Source organism: Lissotriton helveticus, chromosome 6 (genome assembly GCF_964261635.1).
Source record: "Lissotriton helveticus chromosome 6, aLisHel1.1, whole genome shotgun sequence".
In the NCBI taxonomy this organism is placed as follows: Eukaryota; Metazoa; Chordata; class Amphibia; order Caudata; family Salamandridae; genus Lissotriton; species Lissotriton helveticus.
In genome coordinates, this window is record NC_136067.1 from 1,120,862,842 (window position 1) to 1,120,881,604 (window position 18,763).

General features: G+C 44.5%; 1 protein-coding gene across 1 annotated transcript in view; it reads right to left on the reverse strand.

Moving 5' to 3' along the window:
• SYNE1 (spectrin repeat containing nuclear envelope protein 1) overlaps positions 1-18,763 on the reverse strand; it is a 2,361,447-nt gene that overhangs the window by 517,335 nt on the left and 1,825,349 nt on the right. Inside the window, exon 104 of the mRNA XM_078648775.1 lies at positions 274-393. Coding sequence (XP_078504901.1) covers positions 274-393 — 120 coding nt within the window. The remainder of the gene's footprint in view (positions 1-273; positions 394-18,763) is intronic.

An 18,763-nucleotide genomic window follows, 5' to 3' on the forward strand; every position in this document is an offset into this window, starting at 1 on the left:
TATGAAATGTGATATTTTATTTTTATACATATGTGTCTAATTTAAAAATTGTTTAACCTCAATCGAAGAAATCATTTTTTTGGGTTTACTAGGACTTTATTCACACATACATCCATCAACACTCTACATAAATCAAACAACACTCACAGAGGTAATTCAATTTGTGGATTCTGTATTTCAAAAGTAATATAATAATATGTAAAAATCAATGATTTGAACAATACAAGATTTTTAAAAAAAAACTTAATTTCAAATTATTTCAATAAATCTCACCTGAAATCTAGACAGCTCTTGCATAGAAGACTGGTCAATCTGCAGTTTGTCTCCGAGCCGCTTCAAGTCATTGATTCCTACATCAAGTTCTTTCAGGCTCTCCTCTGCCTGCAGAATTGCCTAGGAGAATGAATCAAGATGATTACCAAGATTTTCTCAAAACACAGAACTGCCTTTTCAAATATTTAACAATAGAGAGTCAATTGTACAATTGAGACATGTGAATGCATGCTACCAAATCAGCAAAGCATGCCCATAATCACAAACCCCACTCAGCAGACCCAGTCGGCATGAATGCCCAAAATCCTTGAAAACAGGATCCCACAGTGAGCCGTCAGGCACTCTCAATACTCATTTTCTTCAACTCCATTTCATCTGCACATACCAACATAACAGCAGATAAGGCGGAAAAGGCAGTAATGAACATCGTTGCCCAAAGCAAACTGAAAAAGATAAAGTAGGGCAGCCTAATACCCCTAGTGTGCAAAGGAGGCCTGCCACCAGATCGGCTATCAAGCAGCTTGGATGAACACAGCGCGAGCGTGAAGAACTCTAAGATGGCCCCATTGCCATCATCCACCCCTCGGATATAGGAGAAACAACTAATAACTTCACAAACCAAACCCAAATTCGTCATCAGCATGAACGACGATCACTGGCCTGCTTTGCTGACAACACTCAATTCCATTGTTCAGTCACTCAGATTTCTCTCAGAAAATTTGGAAGTTCAAACAGATCTCTTAAACACCCAGATGGTGTTTGGGTCAGGGATAGACGACAAGTTGGACAAATATAACAACCTCACTGTGCGAGTGCAAGGGTCTCCATCGGCGTCGGACCCTTTGGTGCCTCCAGAGCTAGGAAGATGCACCTGTTCACCAAGTCTCAGCAAGTTGTCAACCCTACCGGATGTCCTAGCATTTATCATCATAGATTTAAAGACTCAAACAATAAAAACAAAAATGTCATCAGTGCCTTGTTGTAGTGATGGAAGTAATGCCATGCAAGAGATCACCAAATGAGCCTTAAATGTCCCCTTCTCCCTCTGTTTCACAGCATGCCCCCACCAGCTTCAATGTTTTTGATCGTTTCAAAGGACATACAAAACTCTGAATCAGGAAATCCTCCCCATCCACTGGAACTGTGTGCATAGCAGAGATTCACACAGAACCTGAGCCCAGGCACACTGCCAAAAAAACAAGTGTATGGTCGCGGCACCCCCAGTAAAAGCAAACCCCAAGAATTATATATACACAATGATGAGTACCGAGCCTATGGCACAATGCAGCCCACCTGGAGAAAGCCATTTAAAATCAGCAACGACAAACCCAGTCCAATGGAAATCTCCCACTAAGCAAGAGTGCCAAAGACTGTGGGAAGCAGGGAACAAACAGATAATCAAGCAGCCAACAGCCATTGATCACAGACCCCTGATAAAATAATATAAATATACTCCTACTTTGAGAAAAAGAATAAAGCCCCCTAAGAGCACATCTCATGTTCCAGGCCCACCAGTTGTAAGCTTCCAACGGAGCCAAAACTTCCCCCACTACTGAAGTGGATATATTGCGGGAGGTACAGGCACAGGTTTCCACCAATATGGTCTCCCCACACTCCAAAGCAGCCTTGACCTTCAAAAACACGAATCTATCCTCTGAGTGGTAAACACATGGGGCAAATGCCATCAATCTTACCTCCATGGAAGAAAGGATAATACCACACCTGATACTGAAGACAACCTTAAAAGCTTATGTGACTAATAAGCCCTGGTATTAATAGAAGAGCCAGCTGCCACAACTCATCACCTTAAACTGAGGAATCTTATAACTTCAGTGGGGAACCCATTGAACAACATGGGGATTCCCAAATTTACAGTGGAAAACTATCACTACATGCATCATGAAGCCGTCAGATGTGTAACACCGCAACAAATGGGCAGTCTTTCTCAACTTTCCCACCGAGAATCCCCTTACCCTCTTTAGCAGAGTGTTGGTGTGAAAGCACAACCATTAATCGCAAAAGCAATCATTAAAATGCCACTGGGTGCTGCAACAGCTCAATGCTAAACTTACACCACCATTCTGGTAACTAGATTTTTCTTTCTCCTGAATATGTATCAAGAGGCCCCCAAGACATACTAAACAGGGGGAGAATCTTAAAACTACTGGGAAGCCATGCATCCCTGGCTCATCTCACTAGCACTGAAATACTATCAATCATGTTCCTCCCACTAAGAGGCAACCACTTGAAGGAACCAACTTAATAACATTGTCTATACTCAAACAAGTGACTTAAATATGGCATGAAAGAATAAGTTACTAAAGTTCGATAATGCCTTATTTGGTAGAGTCTAGATCTAGCAACAGATACCTACCATAGAATTATCCGCAGGCACCAGATTGGATCTGGACATTTTTCTACAGCGATACCACTGCGTGTCAGTAGAGGGCATTGAGCAACTCCGCAATGACATTGTCTACCAGATATGACATCGTCAGATGCCAGTTAAGCTTTCCCCTGATGCACAAACTGCAGCTTTTTCCACAACTTTTTCTACGCTGAAAGCGGAGCTACATATAGAAACTGCCATGGAAACAGTGTGCTCAAAAAGAACCCTCTTTTTGAAAGATGCGTACATTAATTATTATTTCTTGTTTGGTCTGTCTTACATTTATATATGTTTTTTTTAACCAACGAAAAGCAGAAAGGTGCATAGAAGGGATCTGGAAGAAAAAGGAGAACCAGTTTGCAAAGCGGGGTGGATGGATGGGTCAGTAATGAATCTGCGGCTAGATCTAGTCTCTCCCGGATAAGGAGTTACCCAAGGTAAGTAACTTATTCATCTGACAGAGATCTCTAGCCACAGATTCCTAGTCTCCGAAGCGAGGTGAGGAGGCGAAATCAGGCCTGAGGATGAGGAAGAATCAAGGCCACTAGTGTCACCAAGCGCAGAAACTCAATGAAACTGCGGAGGAGGCGGAGTCATGTGCTCATCAACATCATTAAAATACAAGTGTGTCAAGAAAAAAATAGCAGGGGGCTCTTCTGAAAGCAGAGGAAGGTAGTCCGAAGACGACTGATACATCAACGTCGTTCCCAACGTCAATTCAGTGCAGAGAAGGTGACACCTCGGCGTCGGAGGGAGCGGTGCAGGGAGATGGGGACAGAGAAGGGTGTATCCGCACTGGTGGATCCAACACAGGTGGAAACCCCAAAGGACTGTGCCCTGCAGCCGAGATGGAGACGATCGCGGATTCGGAGGGCGCTGCTGACACCAAGGGATGACCCATCGGTTTGGAGTTAGTCAAGCTGCGCCAACCTCCCCGGGCTAAGAAGCGCACCAGAGGGAGGTTAAGAGCCGTAAATGGCATGGAGGAAGAGATAGTATTCTCTCATCTGAGCCAGAGTCTCCTCTGTGCCAGGAAACACCAGAAGGTGCAGCCCGGATTCTCGCTCCGACTCCCAAAGCGGAGGAGTAGGACACCGCGTGTATTCAGTAAAGTTGGGGAAGGATGCAGCACTAACCGCCAACGGCGTGACTTACCAGGCGACCCCGAGGATGAAGGACTTCTGGAGCTGGCCCTTGAGCAGTCATCGGAGAAAGAAGAGGACCGTGACCAAGTAGGGGCCGTTGACCACCCCTTCGCCAACAGCGTCATGTGGCGCTCCTGCACCATCAACGAATGAAGCTGAAGACACAAGCCGCACCAGTCGGAGTCAGGGTGCGTGCCTGGACACAACATGCAAATAGGATGAAGGTGTGGGGTCAACATCATAGACCTCAGTGATCTCTAGAAAAAACACACTGTTCCGTGGTGGTAGGCTAAAATGGCCAGAGGTACAACTCTCCGGATCCACGTGGAAGCATGAAAAGGAAGAAACTGATGTCAGGACTCTGACAACATGACATCCGTAGGACGACATCGTTACGCTGTCACCTGCCGCATTCTACAGATGCACAGAGGTACTGATGCAGAAATATTTCTGGATCGAGACTGGCACCTGGGGATGATTCTAAGGAAGGAATCTGCGGCTAGACATTTCTAGCAGATAGGGTCATTGTAAGAACTGGGGAATAAAGCATACAAGATATGGGACTAAAGATTACCCAGTACAGTTTTGTGATCCTGTCATGACAGCCAATTACATCAGAAGCAGCCCAAATGAAACCTTCTTGAGCCTGAGAAATGCAATAGAATGCAGCATTCATCCCACAGGAAGAAGAAGAACAAGAAAGCATGAGAGGGGCATCATATGCAGTCCCAAGTTTGAACACGGAATCAGACTGGTTGTGATGGTAATCAGCCCAAATCAACTAGCAGGAAAATGACCTCCCACCTAGCATTCGCATAGCCTATCTGTTCCACACTGGCTTAAATATATGATACTGGAAAGCAAGAGGCTTGAGCAGCTTAGTTGAGGATGTAGAAGTGGTCATCTACTGGCAAAAATTCAATGTAATCATGCTTCAGAAAACATGGAGTACCACTTCAATGCCCCTGTTTGGGTACGTTAGGTTTCGCTCAGCAGCAGTCAAAACAAATGCAAAAGGTAGACCCAAAGGAGGCCTAGCCATTTATATTGCCTCAGATCTGGATGTTGGCACAGAAGAAATGGTTCTTCACTAACTATTGATCATGATTGTACTAATTCACAACTGGGCGAATGACCTTAAGACTCCTCTTATGCTAATACATATCTATATTCACTGACACCCTCACTCAAAACGAGAGATCATACCCAAACTGGAGTCAATAATAACAGATTTAAGTCAAAAGCATGGTGAGGCTTCCACATTCTTATCCTGCAATTTTAATTCACATTTATTAATCAATAGTCATGGAGATTAGACCATACTGCTACAAGATGACTTCTGGCACATATCCCATCAAGTCATCCCATCTACTAAGGGACGTATTGGTTTTGGGGAAAAGATTTTGGGTATATGCCTTCAAGCCAGTTTCAAATCACTGAATTGAAGAGCAAGCGTGGATCAGCATCCGCCAAAAGCTTACAATGCCTTGAATTCATGCTCGATTATAGACTACATCTTGATGAGCCTCTCCCTGTTTGGATACTTAGAATACTTCAAGATCGATGTTCACCAAGAAAGCTACCATAACACACAATCCCTGCAATTAAGCAAAAACTACTTGCTGCTTTCCAAAAGCCTTGACTCAGGCTCTGCAGCACCAACCACTAGCCTAAAGAGATGTCACAGCAAAGTTCTTTGAGGAGCATTGTCAACAGACCACAGAAAAATACCATCAAGTGGCTGAGCTCGAGTACAGCTTGGGTATTGGTAGCTAAAAATCTGATTGAGCAGTTACCCACCGATAAAGAGTGTGGGCTCTCACACAAAATGGAAGATTCTGCCATAGGCTTCCGCCACAGGCAAGGGCCATTAAAAAGTAATTAAGCAAACTGCTAAAAACCCTTAAAAGTAACTCAACTGAGACGGGCTTAGCAATTAAAATCGCAGCCACTCTTAAGCTTTACCAGAAGAATGTTGGGCACTCAGACACGCTGCCCATGATAACACCTGGGCAACTCTCCTCTTTGCTAGCAATTAAAGAACGAGAAAAGGTTCTGGGAGATCATAAATAACAGCCAACAAGATCAACCGGTGTCACAGTCTGCAAACATAGCAATGCACCAATGGGAAGAATGCATCCGCATAGCTCAAAGTACTCATGCTATGGTTCATAAAAGAAATCTAGCAGCAGCATTCTCTGGGGTTGAACGCATTGCAGAAAAGGTACACTCAATCATGCAGAGCACAGAGCTCACAGTGTCAGGAATCCCTGGGGTGGATACCGGCATAATAAAGAGACATCCCAGTCAGCGGAGTACAGATTCCTGCACCTCACTCATCTACAAAATATGTAGGCTACTCCTGCAACCAGACCATTGGCATAATCACCAGGGGCAGATAAGAAGGTGGCCCAGGTTCAAACAGCCTACTACAACAACTGCTCAAAGATAACCTGGAATACTGGGAGTCCTGATTAACTCCTTTATTTAATTACTGTATTTTCACAGAACAAATACCTGAGTGAAGGAGAGGAGAAATAATTCACCCCATATATAAAGGAGGGATGCCCTCCAATCCGGAAAATTATCAACAAAGCTCCCTGTTGAACAACGAGGCCAAATATTTCACTGGTCTCCTATTAGAAAAACTGGAGTCGTGGGCAGATGAATACAGCATTGTCTCCCCCACTAAACAGGGTTTGGAACCACCAAAAATCTTTTTTGTATTGGCCTCACTTGTGGATAAAACGATCAAAAATATATCCTTGTAATACTCTTGTTTCATGGATTTTGAAGCAGCATTCGATTCAGTTCCATGCAACATATTATGGCAGAAGCTTACAGCAAGGAATGTCCTGCCCCATTTACCGAAAGGCATCATCAACCTGTACACAAACACCTGGCTTCAAGTAGAACTGAAGGACGACACATCCTTTTCACAAAAAATACAGATATCGACAGGGATCAAACTAGGTTGCGTCTTTCCTACTCTAAGTTTCAATATATTCGTGGCAGATCACTCTATAGCCCTTGGTGAAGTGAATGCATGTGCCTTTAAACTTGGAGATAAATCAACCTGCTGCCTACTTTAAGCAGATGTCACCCTCCTATTATTCAGGATTAGAGTGAGGATACAGTGGCTTACGTATGTACTTAACTCCTACACAACCCAACATGGATTCACTATTAATCTTGAGAAAACAAGAATAAATATTATAGGCAGAAAACAAATAAACCAGGTAGGTGGCACCTAAATGGCCTTGCTGTCAGCATCCCTGTGTAATACAAGTCTCTGGGCATGACCATGGATAATTGTAGAACCTTTGCATTCCTACAAGGAGACCATGAACCCACATTGCTACATGCAACTCTCAAGCTCTCCAAAAAGGTCCAAGATCCCTCCCTTGACTCCTAATGAAGGAGATCTGTGTTAAGTCTCTACCCACTGTGGCTTATAGATCAGAGGTCATGTATGGAATGGGCTCTCTCCTGCTTGATAAATTACTAGTGATTACTTATAAAAGGGTTTGGCACCCTACCAAAATAAGCTTCTCCAGCACAAACCTGGTTAGAATTTGGCCTGTACAGGCAGGTCCTCGAAAGACAAGCTGCCTTCCTGAAAATATGTTTAAAGCTATGTACAGCAGGCACTGATACTCTGGAAAACCAACTTTGGATAGAGATAGCTAACATGGCCAGCTACTCCGCAGCCTGGGTTTATCTGTATTAATCTCTCCAGAACCTTCAGGCAGCCGCACTGTGGGCAGCCCCCATCTCCTTTGCTAACTTCAAAAAGATAATCACCAAGCTAGTGCACCAGTTATCATGGCTGGCTGACAAACAAAAACTGGCTTTACACTTGCATGCCTGGTTGGTTCTAAGCAACTATATCAAATAAGGTCCGCAACCGGTCACGAACATCTGCATACCAACACAAATTAAACAACAACTTATTCGATACAGGTCAGGAGGGCTAACAGACTATGGATTGTACACTTGCACAAAGAAGAGAAACCCCAAATACTCTATGCAGACTATCAATCCTGCAGGGATGTCATGGTTCTCACGAGGCAGGGACGCTTTCGGTAAAAGCACGAACCTCTGACAACAACCCCACTCACCTACTCCAGAGTGAATGGTATAAGAGTATGAATGAAAGAAAAAACAGGTGGTATACAACTTCTACAAGCCACCATTCTGGTAGAACAACAGTACTAGCGGGAGGAAGGAGCCTGAACTACATAAGCTGTTTCTCTTCCGCAAGCAGGTGCTCGTCAATCTGTTTCCCGTTTTGTTTTAGAAGCAGCCTGTGGATTGTGTTTTTCCCTCGTTCGTTTGGTTTCTCGGAAGAAGTGCCGAAGAGCAGCCGTTTGCTCATACTCCCGCCTTCAGCAGATTCGTGTATGCTGCGCGCTGAGTCCAACGGCTGTTCCGCTGAGGAAGCTCCAGTCCTGCCAAGTATCACACATCAGGCGTTAGACTAAGGCATTTCAGTGCGGTGCTCCGCAAAACCGCACTGAAAAACATTGTTGCGCATAATGCATAGTCTTGCAGCTGTCACAGAAAGCGGGATGAAACCAGTCTGTGGCAGCTGGCAGCGTGCCTCAGTGCTTGCGCGGGCTGCTCACATAGGTTTGGGTGCCCTCCTAGCAACTCAGGATCAGCCTCACAGAGCGGCAGGCAGTGCTGCCTGCTGCAATGTATCTTTTGTGATACCCGCGGGACGCGCAGCGGGGCTCAGAGTCACTAGGCAGCCTGAGTGATCATGTGACTGTCATAGTCCGGCCCAGGTGCAATGATTGACACACAGTCTCAGACTGGCCGTAGCGCCGCAGAAGAACGTGTGACGTCACGTCCTGCTTCCAAAGAATGCAGGGACCCCAGTTATTAAATGTTGCAACTTACGAGGAGGACTTTACTTTTGCTGCGGACTTGCCCGGCTGCTCAGCCTCACTCACTGGTTCGCGGGGAGACAGGGAATCATGGTGCTCAGCTCCGCAGCACACTGCTATAATTCGCACCTAACTAAGACCTGCTCACCTGGGCCGATCGTGCTATGGGGCCGCCCATGTACTAAATGGTAACGTCGTCCGCAGGCTAATTCTTTCCGGCACCCTGGGACAGCCGACAGGAGGCAACATGCAGTCAACTGACCGTGGTGAGAGAATGAGAGGCTGAGGGCCGGTCATCACCAGTGCAGTCACACTGCCTCAGTCTGGTGCAGAAGAAGGCTAGAACGTCAACGAACGCTGTAAGTTAACCAGCCACTTGTCAGTATAACACAATCTAATGAATTTAATTTTAATAGAGCGAATGACTTATTATTCCAGTACTGCCACTGCACCAAGACAGCAGCAGTCGGGCAAGCAGCTCCCCAGCACAGGCACTGGCAGCCTTCAGTTGTGCACAGTCAGGAGTGTGGGTAGCGGAAAGCATCATTGCAGGGGTTATTCCCAGCCAGGGAAACAGCCAATGAGAAACAGGGGGTCTGGCTGGGGGATCATAGCAGGCATATTTAATTTTGGTGATCCTGTGAGAGAGATGAACCAAGGCAAGTCTGTTAGTCTAGCCAGGGGCTCAGGTGGCAAGGCAAGTTCACAAGAAGCCCTGCAAACCGAGTGGGTCGTAGGCAGCTTGAGGCAGGACAGCTAGGAGGGGGTGGTATACGGTGAGCAGAAGCAAGCTGTTTGAGGACACAAGCATGTTCTCTAGCAACGCAGCAGACACCGCAGTTGGTTCAGGCACAGGAGCACCCTGGGAGTGCTTCAACTGTAGTAAGGATGCCGTTCTGGCCGGTAGCTTCAGTTACTGGACCGTAGCATGGGTTACTGGCCCGGGCTGGTGGCGGTTGGACATGCTTCTGCTAAATAGCTAGAATGTCCTAAAGTAAACAATTCTGTGCCTTATGTGTTTTTAGACTAGCCTTAAAGCCTGCTGCATGACACACACTGGTACAAGTACTCGTAGGTCATAGCGCGGGAGACACACCGGACCCTGGCCAGGGAGGTCGGACGCTCAGCTTTAGAATTATTACCTCAGTCAGCCTGTTCTCCTGAGGCTTGTCCTGACCCTCCCCCCCAGTTACCCCTCATTGTATTGTAATGTTAATTGCCTAGACTAGCCATGCAACTTATCTGAGCCTAAGGTTAATTCTAGTGGGTGGCACCATGCTGTAATATGACAAATGTATTTTTATTAAATGGCTCAATGTGTTTTTTTTTAAATAAATTACAGTCTGCAGCCGGGTTGTCACCCCTAGATATTTGTGTGCCCTTCCGTTTCTGGTGCTTTTCAGATCTTCTTAGAGTTGTTTGTTGCTCAAATGGGTGTAATTTCTGATATTTATGTTTCACTAATCTTCATTGCTTGATTTGGCTTGCAAGAAAGTGTCACTCATAGTTGTTGAAATGTCACTCATAATTACGCTGAAATTATAAAAATGTCACACATAGCAATCTGAAACCTTGGAGCTTTGAAGCTCCCTGATCTCAGCGTCTCCTCCCGATGGGATACTGGCTTTATATTGGAAGCAGTAAGTGCCTTTGATGAGGTGGCAGTCGGAACTGGATGTAATAGGCAATATGGAACTGCAACTGAAGGGTTCTTTCTTTGCCAAAAGATACGGTGACTTTCCCGCGAGTTCAGTTGGTACAGCCTCATCTGTTGTAAACTGTGAGACTCAACTAACACTTCTTCTTCGAGTGTTGCTGACTGAGCAGAAATTTCTGGAGGAGCAAAAAATAAATTTTTGGGAATATTGATTTAACAAAAGTTCCTGGAGACATTTGCGTGACGCTTTTCTTCGGCTGTGTATTACCAGTACGAGCTGTTTATCCCCAGGATCAGACTCATTTCCTTTTGCTCTTGTTACAGCTTGGTTAGTTTTAGTTGTTTCTACCCTATGTACTAAACACTCAACAGTCTCCTGAGGGGTCCAGTCTCTTTTTGACATGTTTTGGGGATTGCTCTTCGTATTGCCTTATATGAGAGCAGATGTGAGTAAGGTACAGGGGAAGAGTGAATGACCTACTGTTGCTATAAGTATGCTCTACATACGTTTGCCTGATTAATCGCCCCATTTTGTTCTTCTTTCTCACAACCACAGATATAAATCGTTCCCAGTGACGAGGCTTACACACCAGAGTGATCAGAGAGAAGAGGTATCCTCATTCTTTTATTATTTTGTCCCATTTTCCCCTTTCCCCATCGGGCAGCCTAGCAGTGCGAGTTATACTCTCTCTCTCTGCGGGTCTGCGCAGGAGGGAGTGGGGAAACGAGTCATCGCCCCTGCTGGATTGTTCCGAAAGGTTACTGGCTTACCTCATCTGCTAACCTGACAAGGGAAACACTTGTGCACATATGTATCTGTCCTACCCTTCTGAAAGAAAGACAGGCTTGTTAAATACCTCAGGTACTAGCACTGGGCATCCGCTCTGGCAGACAAGCTGTAATCGCCTGTCTTTCTGCTGAACATCCAACCTTGACAGGGACATTTGTGAATTTAAGCAGGCATTTGAGAGGACACTGACCAACGTGGTACATCATGATTAATATACCTATCAAGCATTCATCGATTTAACACCTCTTCTATGAAGTCAGTGCCTGGCTAAGCACGTCTCAAATGGACTGCGATAAATTATTTTTTTCCTCTCATTTGGTTCCATGGACCGCATTAGCCACTGTTGCGTTAATTGATATATTATGAAAGGTGCCAGTGACCCTTGATGTAGAAGCCTAGAAAGTGTTTTCTTTTCTGTATCCATACAGGGGTGCTTAACCTCTTCACAGTGAGGCCCATGTTGTTATCCAGAATGCAGCAGCTTAGACAGTAAGTTATTTATAGCATGCCCACTGGGAGGTTTAACATCTTTTTAGTGAGGCTTGATAAACATACCTTTGATGACCAATGTAACCATCCAGATAGCACTCTTTTTACTTCACGTACTTTTGGAGGTGTTAGGAACGTATTATGAAATGTGCCTGTGATCTCCATTGCAGCAGTCTAGATAGCATTTTTTTTGTACGCACACTGGGGGGGGGGGGTAACTTTCTTCTAGTGAGGCTTGAGTCTGTGACCTGCAATGCACTCAATTTACTACATGCATAATAGGGGGTTCAAAGTCTTTTTAGTGAGGCTCGAGAAATGTGATTGCGTTCAGCCTTGTACCAGTCCAGATACCACTTTATTTACTTCATGCACTTTTAGGGGCGCCAACATTTCTACAGTTAGACCCGTGGCCGGACTTGAAGGTTTCAGTTGGCCCAAGACCAGCCATATCACCAACACGTCTGTTTTTATTGAAGTTAGAGCTGACGTGCTTTTAAAGGGTAAGAGTGGTAGGAAAACACAGTATCTTGAATCGCCACTCTTATCTAAGCTGCAGTAACATCAACAGCACTTTAATCACTATACACCTTTTAGCGAGTTGTATGTCCAGGCATGTATGTTTTGATTCACTTGGACACCCATGTTTTTAATACATATGCTTTACCATGTATGTTTTAACCTGGATCGAGATTAGCTTTCATTCTTAGACACTTGCACAACATGCATATAATGAATCTTGAGGTAGTGGTAGAATGTTTTGTCTCGCCTGTTACTGTCAGTCCTCTTGTGTAGCTCTCAAGGGACATGTAATCAGTTTTCTTTGCTTTTCTGTTTTCTTTGAGAAACACGTTTGAAAACAATGCTAATTCTTTGATAATAGTAAATAGTAAATAAATAGTAAAAATACATTTTTATTATGTGTGCCAGAGAATTTTGTAATGGTTTTTATTGATCACATAAAATAATTTAATTACATTGAATATAATAGGAAGATAGTGGAATTAGTAACTAACATGCCTGTGGGAAATTCCACCTGCCTTGGGGTATCACCATATTGTTTTCTACTTCTTGCCCTCTGCTGGGGCCTGTTGCATGCTAAACAGGCCTCATCCTCTTCTTGCTTTCTGTTATCATGTAATTTTCCATTTCTCCGGGAAAATCTTTGACAGCCATATGGACAGAGTTGTGAACCTTTAAAAACAAATCTAACAGGGGGAAGCAATAAACATACAGCTTCTTGTCATACTGCAAATGCACCACTCTAAGGCTCTGAGAAAGAGCAGTGCTATTTAAATTGTATTTCAACTTGTGTCATGCACTTTGCAACTATGCCCATCAACCCTCTGCTTGGCTCTGTTTAGTAAGATAAGCATGGGAAGGCAACTAAGCCTACATGATGAACTAAGGTGAGATGGCAGCGAATGAAACCAAACAGGTAAAAATAAAAAGGCATTCAAACGATCTAACTTTTACTCAGATTACCCTTAAATATTTCAGTTTTTACACTTTTACTCAGGTAATGAAGTGATGTCAGTATTATTCAGTGGTATATTGGGGGCATATTATCAAGAACGGCGTTAAAATTATCGCTGCTTTAGCAGCAGGAAACTGCTGCTAAAGCAGCGATAATGGGCTTGATAATAGGCCCTTGTGAATTCCCATAGAAGCCCATGTTCTGGTGTGAACATGGGCTTCTATTGGAATTCTCAAGGGCATATTATAAAGCCCATTATTGCCGCTTTAGCAGCAGTTTCCCGGCACTAACCCAGCGATAATTTTAACGCAGTTCTGGAAAATATGCCTCTTGTTTTCTTGAGAGGAGATAATTTTCATCTGTTCTTTACCTTGGCTGTTCCCAATAGACTTAAGAACTAAAAATGGGTAACATATGGAGCCCCAGAGAAAGGGCTAAAATTAGAGATAGTAACAAACCTGCCATTTGTCATTCTCCAACACTGCTATCACTGCGGGGCATATTATCAACGGCCAGCGATAAAAAACGTCTGCATAAATGCCTGGGCCTCCTTGTAAATATCGCGATGTGCACATCAGCGATATTTACAAGGTTGTACTGCCCAGTGACTCTCACTATGCATCTCATTAGAGATGCAAAGGGAGGCGTCGGGTAAAAGGGTGCTAACATGCGCTAATGCATGTTATCACCCTCTTGTAAATAGGGCAATAGTTTTATCATCACTTTTTTGGCTTTTAAAGCCAAAAAAGCGGAGATAAGGCCCGTGTTGATATGCCCCTCTGTTTCTTGCAAAAGAATAGTTAATAGTTCTGGGGCTTTAGCATCATAGATACACGCAAATGATATCAGAAAGTCAAAGAAACACAAGGGTAAACCTGAAATCGCGAGAACCTGGGGTAACTATAAATAATCAAAACAAGAAAGGTCCTCAGCTCAACATCATATGAGGAAATGTGAATACAAATAAGTGTTACTAACAAAATAAAAGGAAAAGATGTTCGTAGCTCAAAATATGTGCTACACAAATATTTAATAAATTGCATAGAAGTGTGACATACACGTGTACATTAATTATGACCCTGTACAATGCACAATACACTTCTCAGGTCTTTCTGCGTTTGATTCAGTTCTTCTGCAGGCTCCTGCGTGGCTTGACTTTCATTTTTGGAATACTATATTGCTGCCTACGAACGTCATTTGGACTTTTTATCTCAAGTGGACTAGTCACTTTAGACAGCTAAAGTTTGTCTCCCAGAGCATAACTAATCCTGGATGTAGAGACAGGCTTAATCCCCAGCCATCATTCCCTTTTTAGGTCTCGCTGCGAAAAGCGCGCGAAAGCGCACTCTGCTGAGAGAACTATAGCTGTCGGCTCAGCCAACAATGAGGGGAGACAAGAGCTGGCCACGCACGCAGCATTGTCTATGGCAGAGTCGGATTCCGACGCGCGCCTTGGGATTGGGTCGCGCGCGTCGGAATCCGACTCTGCCATGCGCCGTAAGTTTCAGTTTCGTTAGCGCTCGCAGGATTCCTGTTCAGCGAGTGTGTCTCATCGCCGGAGCTGGGAGGTGTGCGGGGGATTTCAGGAGCCACGCCCGTGGGCTGGGAGCTGCGGTGTGAGGAGCGCCACAAACACCCAGAGCTTCACCGGAGACCGCTGGCTGCGCACCTGGGACTCGGCGGAGGCAAGGGTCAGTGAGTGCGGGGCCGGACCGCGGGGGAAGAGAGGTGGGACAGCGCGGGTGGAAGAGACGGGGCGAGGAACAGGAAGTGAGTGGGATCTGTTGTGGGAAATCGGAGGGAGAAAGGAAGGTAGACCAGTCTCTGATGCCATACTCTGAAACATGCGATCCACTTCCGGGTTGTATGTCCTTTAATAATCTGTCTTCCTTGCGGTGAGCACAGCACTACTGGTATCGGTCAGCGCTCCGCATTGATTAAATGTGGCAGTAAACTACTTTAAGGAGAATGTTCACAAATTATGACTACATTAAAACGCGTATGTTTTAGATGTTTTAAAACGCAATAATTTACTGTTCTATTACAGTCTGTCCACGAAACTGTTAGTACATGTGTCCACAAAGCATTCCGATTGCTGACAGAGGAGCCATTCCAATATATTCTAAATAAGGCTGTGTGCCCTTTACTTCAAATAGGGATTCACCTTGTACTGTAAGTGTGACCTCATCAGCTTGCCTGTGTTTTTTTGCCATTACCACGTTATGCAACATTAAAAAGTAAACCTCTGAGTCTCAAAAATGGCTGTTTGCTATTCTGGTTGCTTAAAACCCAGTTCTGGCTGAAGGTAGCTCACACCACGGGGCAGTATGTAGTTATTCCGCACACAGTGCCCACCGAGCCCTCCCATATGGTGCTGCACAGCCTACCAGGCCGTCGGTGTTGGAGCTTCACTTCTGTGCAGTGCAGGTGAGGTGTCCCACGTCAACACAGGCAGTCCTTCAAAGGCATCGGCTATGCCGAGAAAAGACGTTTGACGGCAGTGGTATTTTTCATTTATTTGCAGCTGGAAGTGCTCGCCAGATAGAACTACTTAAAAATAAATGAAACATTTCACAATATTTGTTCTTTCTGAGAATGGGAACATCACTATGCAATTCTCCATCATACAACACAATGCCAGTCTCCATCAGTGTGTATCACTGTGTGAGGGGGTTTTAGAAGTCGTGGGCTGGCAGTGTCTTGTCTAACTGGAACACCCAGCTAGTCTTCACTTGTTAGCAAAGACCACCTGGCTCTCAGGGTAAAGGGTTATTAATGTTGCCTTAACATATCGTGGATGTTCTATTTGTTGTAATTCCATTTCTAGACCGCTATGGTACAAAGCAAGGGTACTTTCTCACATCGGTGCTTTGTTCAGCCTGCAAGAGTGTCACTCAAAAGGGTCACATGCGACGCACAGAAATGTCACACATAAGCACGCAAAAACCTGCAGGTGTCGCACATCATCAAACTGAAAACTTGGCAGCAGTGCTGCCTGCCTGGGAGAGCACCGAAGCTGGCACCCACACAGTCCCAGGGGATGTAATTTCGTGCATCAGTAAGGCTAGCTCACCCAGTGGCCAAACACAGTAAGTTTTCTGATATGACATCATCCACATGCCAGCGAACCACACTCATTCCCTCATTACTGCTTTAATCTTAACAAAAGCCTTCATGCGCCAATTTACTGTTCTGTTTCTCAGTTGGTCTGTGCTTTTTAAATCATTCAGGGACTTGCGTCCTCCCGTCACCAGATGACCCATGTTAGTTGTGTAGTCTCCACAGGACGATGGTTTTTGTTGAGCCTCAGCGTGCATTTACTTGCTTTGAGATTGGACAGTTCTCCGTGACTTATCTTTAGTGGCTCAGATTCCTCCTCAGTGTTTTTTAGGTCTCGCTGAGATAACGCGAGATCAGAAAACCTACCTCCCTCTCTCTCTCTACACCCCTCTCTCTCTACACCCCTCACTCCTATCTCTCGTCCTCCCTCTCTATCTATCTATCCCACACCCTCCCTTTATGTATCGCACTCCCTCTATCGCACCACCTCCACAGCATCACTCAGCGGCACCACAGCATCACTCAGGGGCACCACAGCATCACTCTGGGGCACAACAGCATCACTCAGGGGCACCACAGCATCACTCAGGGGCACCACAGCATCACACAGGGGCACCACAGCATCATTCAGCGTCACCACAGCATCTCTCAGGGGCACCACAGCATCACTCAGGGGCACCACAGCATCACTCAGGGGCACCACAGCATCACTCAGGGGCAGCACAGCATCACTCAGGGGCACCACAGCATCACTCAGCACCACCACAGCATCACTCAGGGGCATCACAGCATCACGATGCGCTCCCACATCATCACTGAATCCCACAGCATCACTTGTCGCCACCACAACATCACTCAGCGCCACCACAGCATCAATCTGTGCAACAATTCAACAACAACTGGTTCAAATATGTTCTCTCAATGTTTCAAGCTTTATTACAAATGTCACAAAAAGATGTTAATATTTCACTTCTGTTCTTGGATTTTAGTCACAATAAAATACACTGAACATAATCTTCACAAAAGTTATTTACAAAAGTTTGAGCTATTGCCATTATAAATTACAATAACTTTTATTTAAGTATTAATTATTTAAAAAAATAAAAGCCATTGTTATTTGTAATATCAATACATCTAAGTCACGTAAATTCAAGACATATTGCATTACAAATGCTATAGGTGTCACATTTGCAAAAGTTAAAACTATTGGCATTGTAAATGACAAAGCTATTAATTTAGCTATTTTCAAAACCAACACATAATACAAAATGTGTAATTTACAATACCAATAGCTCAAACTTTCCTAATGCGAGACCTATTGCATTGCAAATGCTTGTTCTCTATCTTGTCTATCACTGCAAGAACCCTCCATTTGGGTTTCAACCTTTTTTCATTGCATCTATTGTTGGGAGTCCTGATGATGATCCTGCAAGTTAATGGGATCGAAACGCCGTTGAGTTTGTAATTTAAGCACCCTTATTCCACTTATATATTGTGTAGGGTCGTAATTAATGTACTTACGGGTGTCACATGTATATGTATATACCATTTATTTATATTTGTGGGTCACTTTTTTGGAGTACTAAGCACATTTTCTTACCATTTCCGCGTAATACATTTTTCAAACTGGTGTTTATGCTTTTTTTATTATGTTAATAAAAATGTATTAATCTGACATTTCTTCTTATGATTTTGAACCACGGAGCACTGTTGTTTTTACAAATAATCAGGGCCACTGGAATGATGCGCCAGGGGAGCACCAAATTATGAGGCAACAGAGCATCAAGTTATGGGGCAAGAGAAGGCAAATCGTGCAGCATAATGCTATACATTTTTTTATACTATTACTTCAATATTTCATAGTTTTTACACATGCTAATAATGTCTTGCCAAAGATTTGACCATATTAGTACAAATTTAACAATCAAATACAGAAATGGGCAAATAATAAATGAGCAGTTAACCTTTGTGAAGGGCCTTACGCGGTGCATGAACACATCACCATGTTTTTAATAACTTTTGATCCGTTTGAGCTAGAAACACAATTTTCCTTTGGTGAAATCTGCAGATTATGCAGCAGATGAAGGATTACTTGGGTAATGCGGGAATTGCAAAATTAGGCGAAAAAAGATGAGGCAGCAGAATTGTATAATTCCAATGGCCCTGCTAATGATTTATTAATGTTAAGTGAAATGGGCAATGAGGGGAGGAAGATGGCGGCCCGGTCAGGAGCTCCGTGCTCGCCAAGACATATCTCGCAAATAAAATCACCTTCCACATGTAAATTTACAGAAAAACCCGCAGTGAGCAACAACAACAAAGGGGATTTACCTGGCGATCTCTGGAGACTGTCCCGGAATGCGAGTTCTCTCCCCCCGGGATAACCAACAGCGCTCTGACCGCGTACGCCGGGCTCTGAGCGGCGGCGGCAGGAGCAAACAGAGGCTGCCGGAAAGCGATAGGAAGGATTCCCTTCCTGTTCCGGGGCAAAAACAGTAGAAGCGGCAGAAGCGGCAGTCCAGGTACAGCAACACCCGACTTAGCAGAGCATCTGCAGTTCCGGGTAAAAAGAGGAAGCGCTGATGGTGCTCACT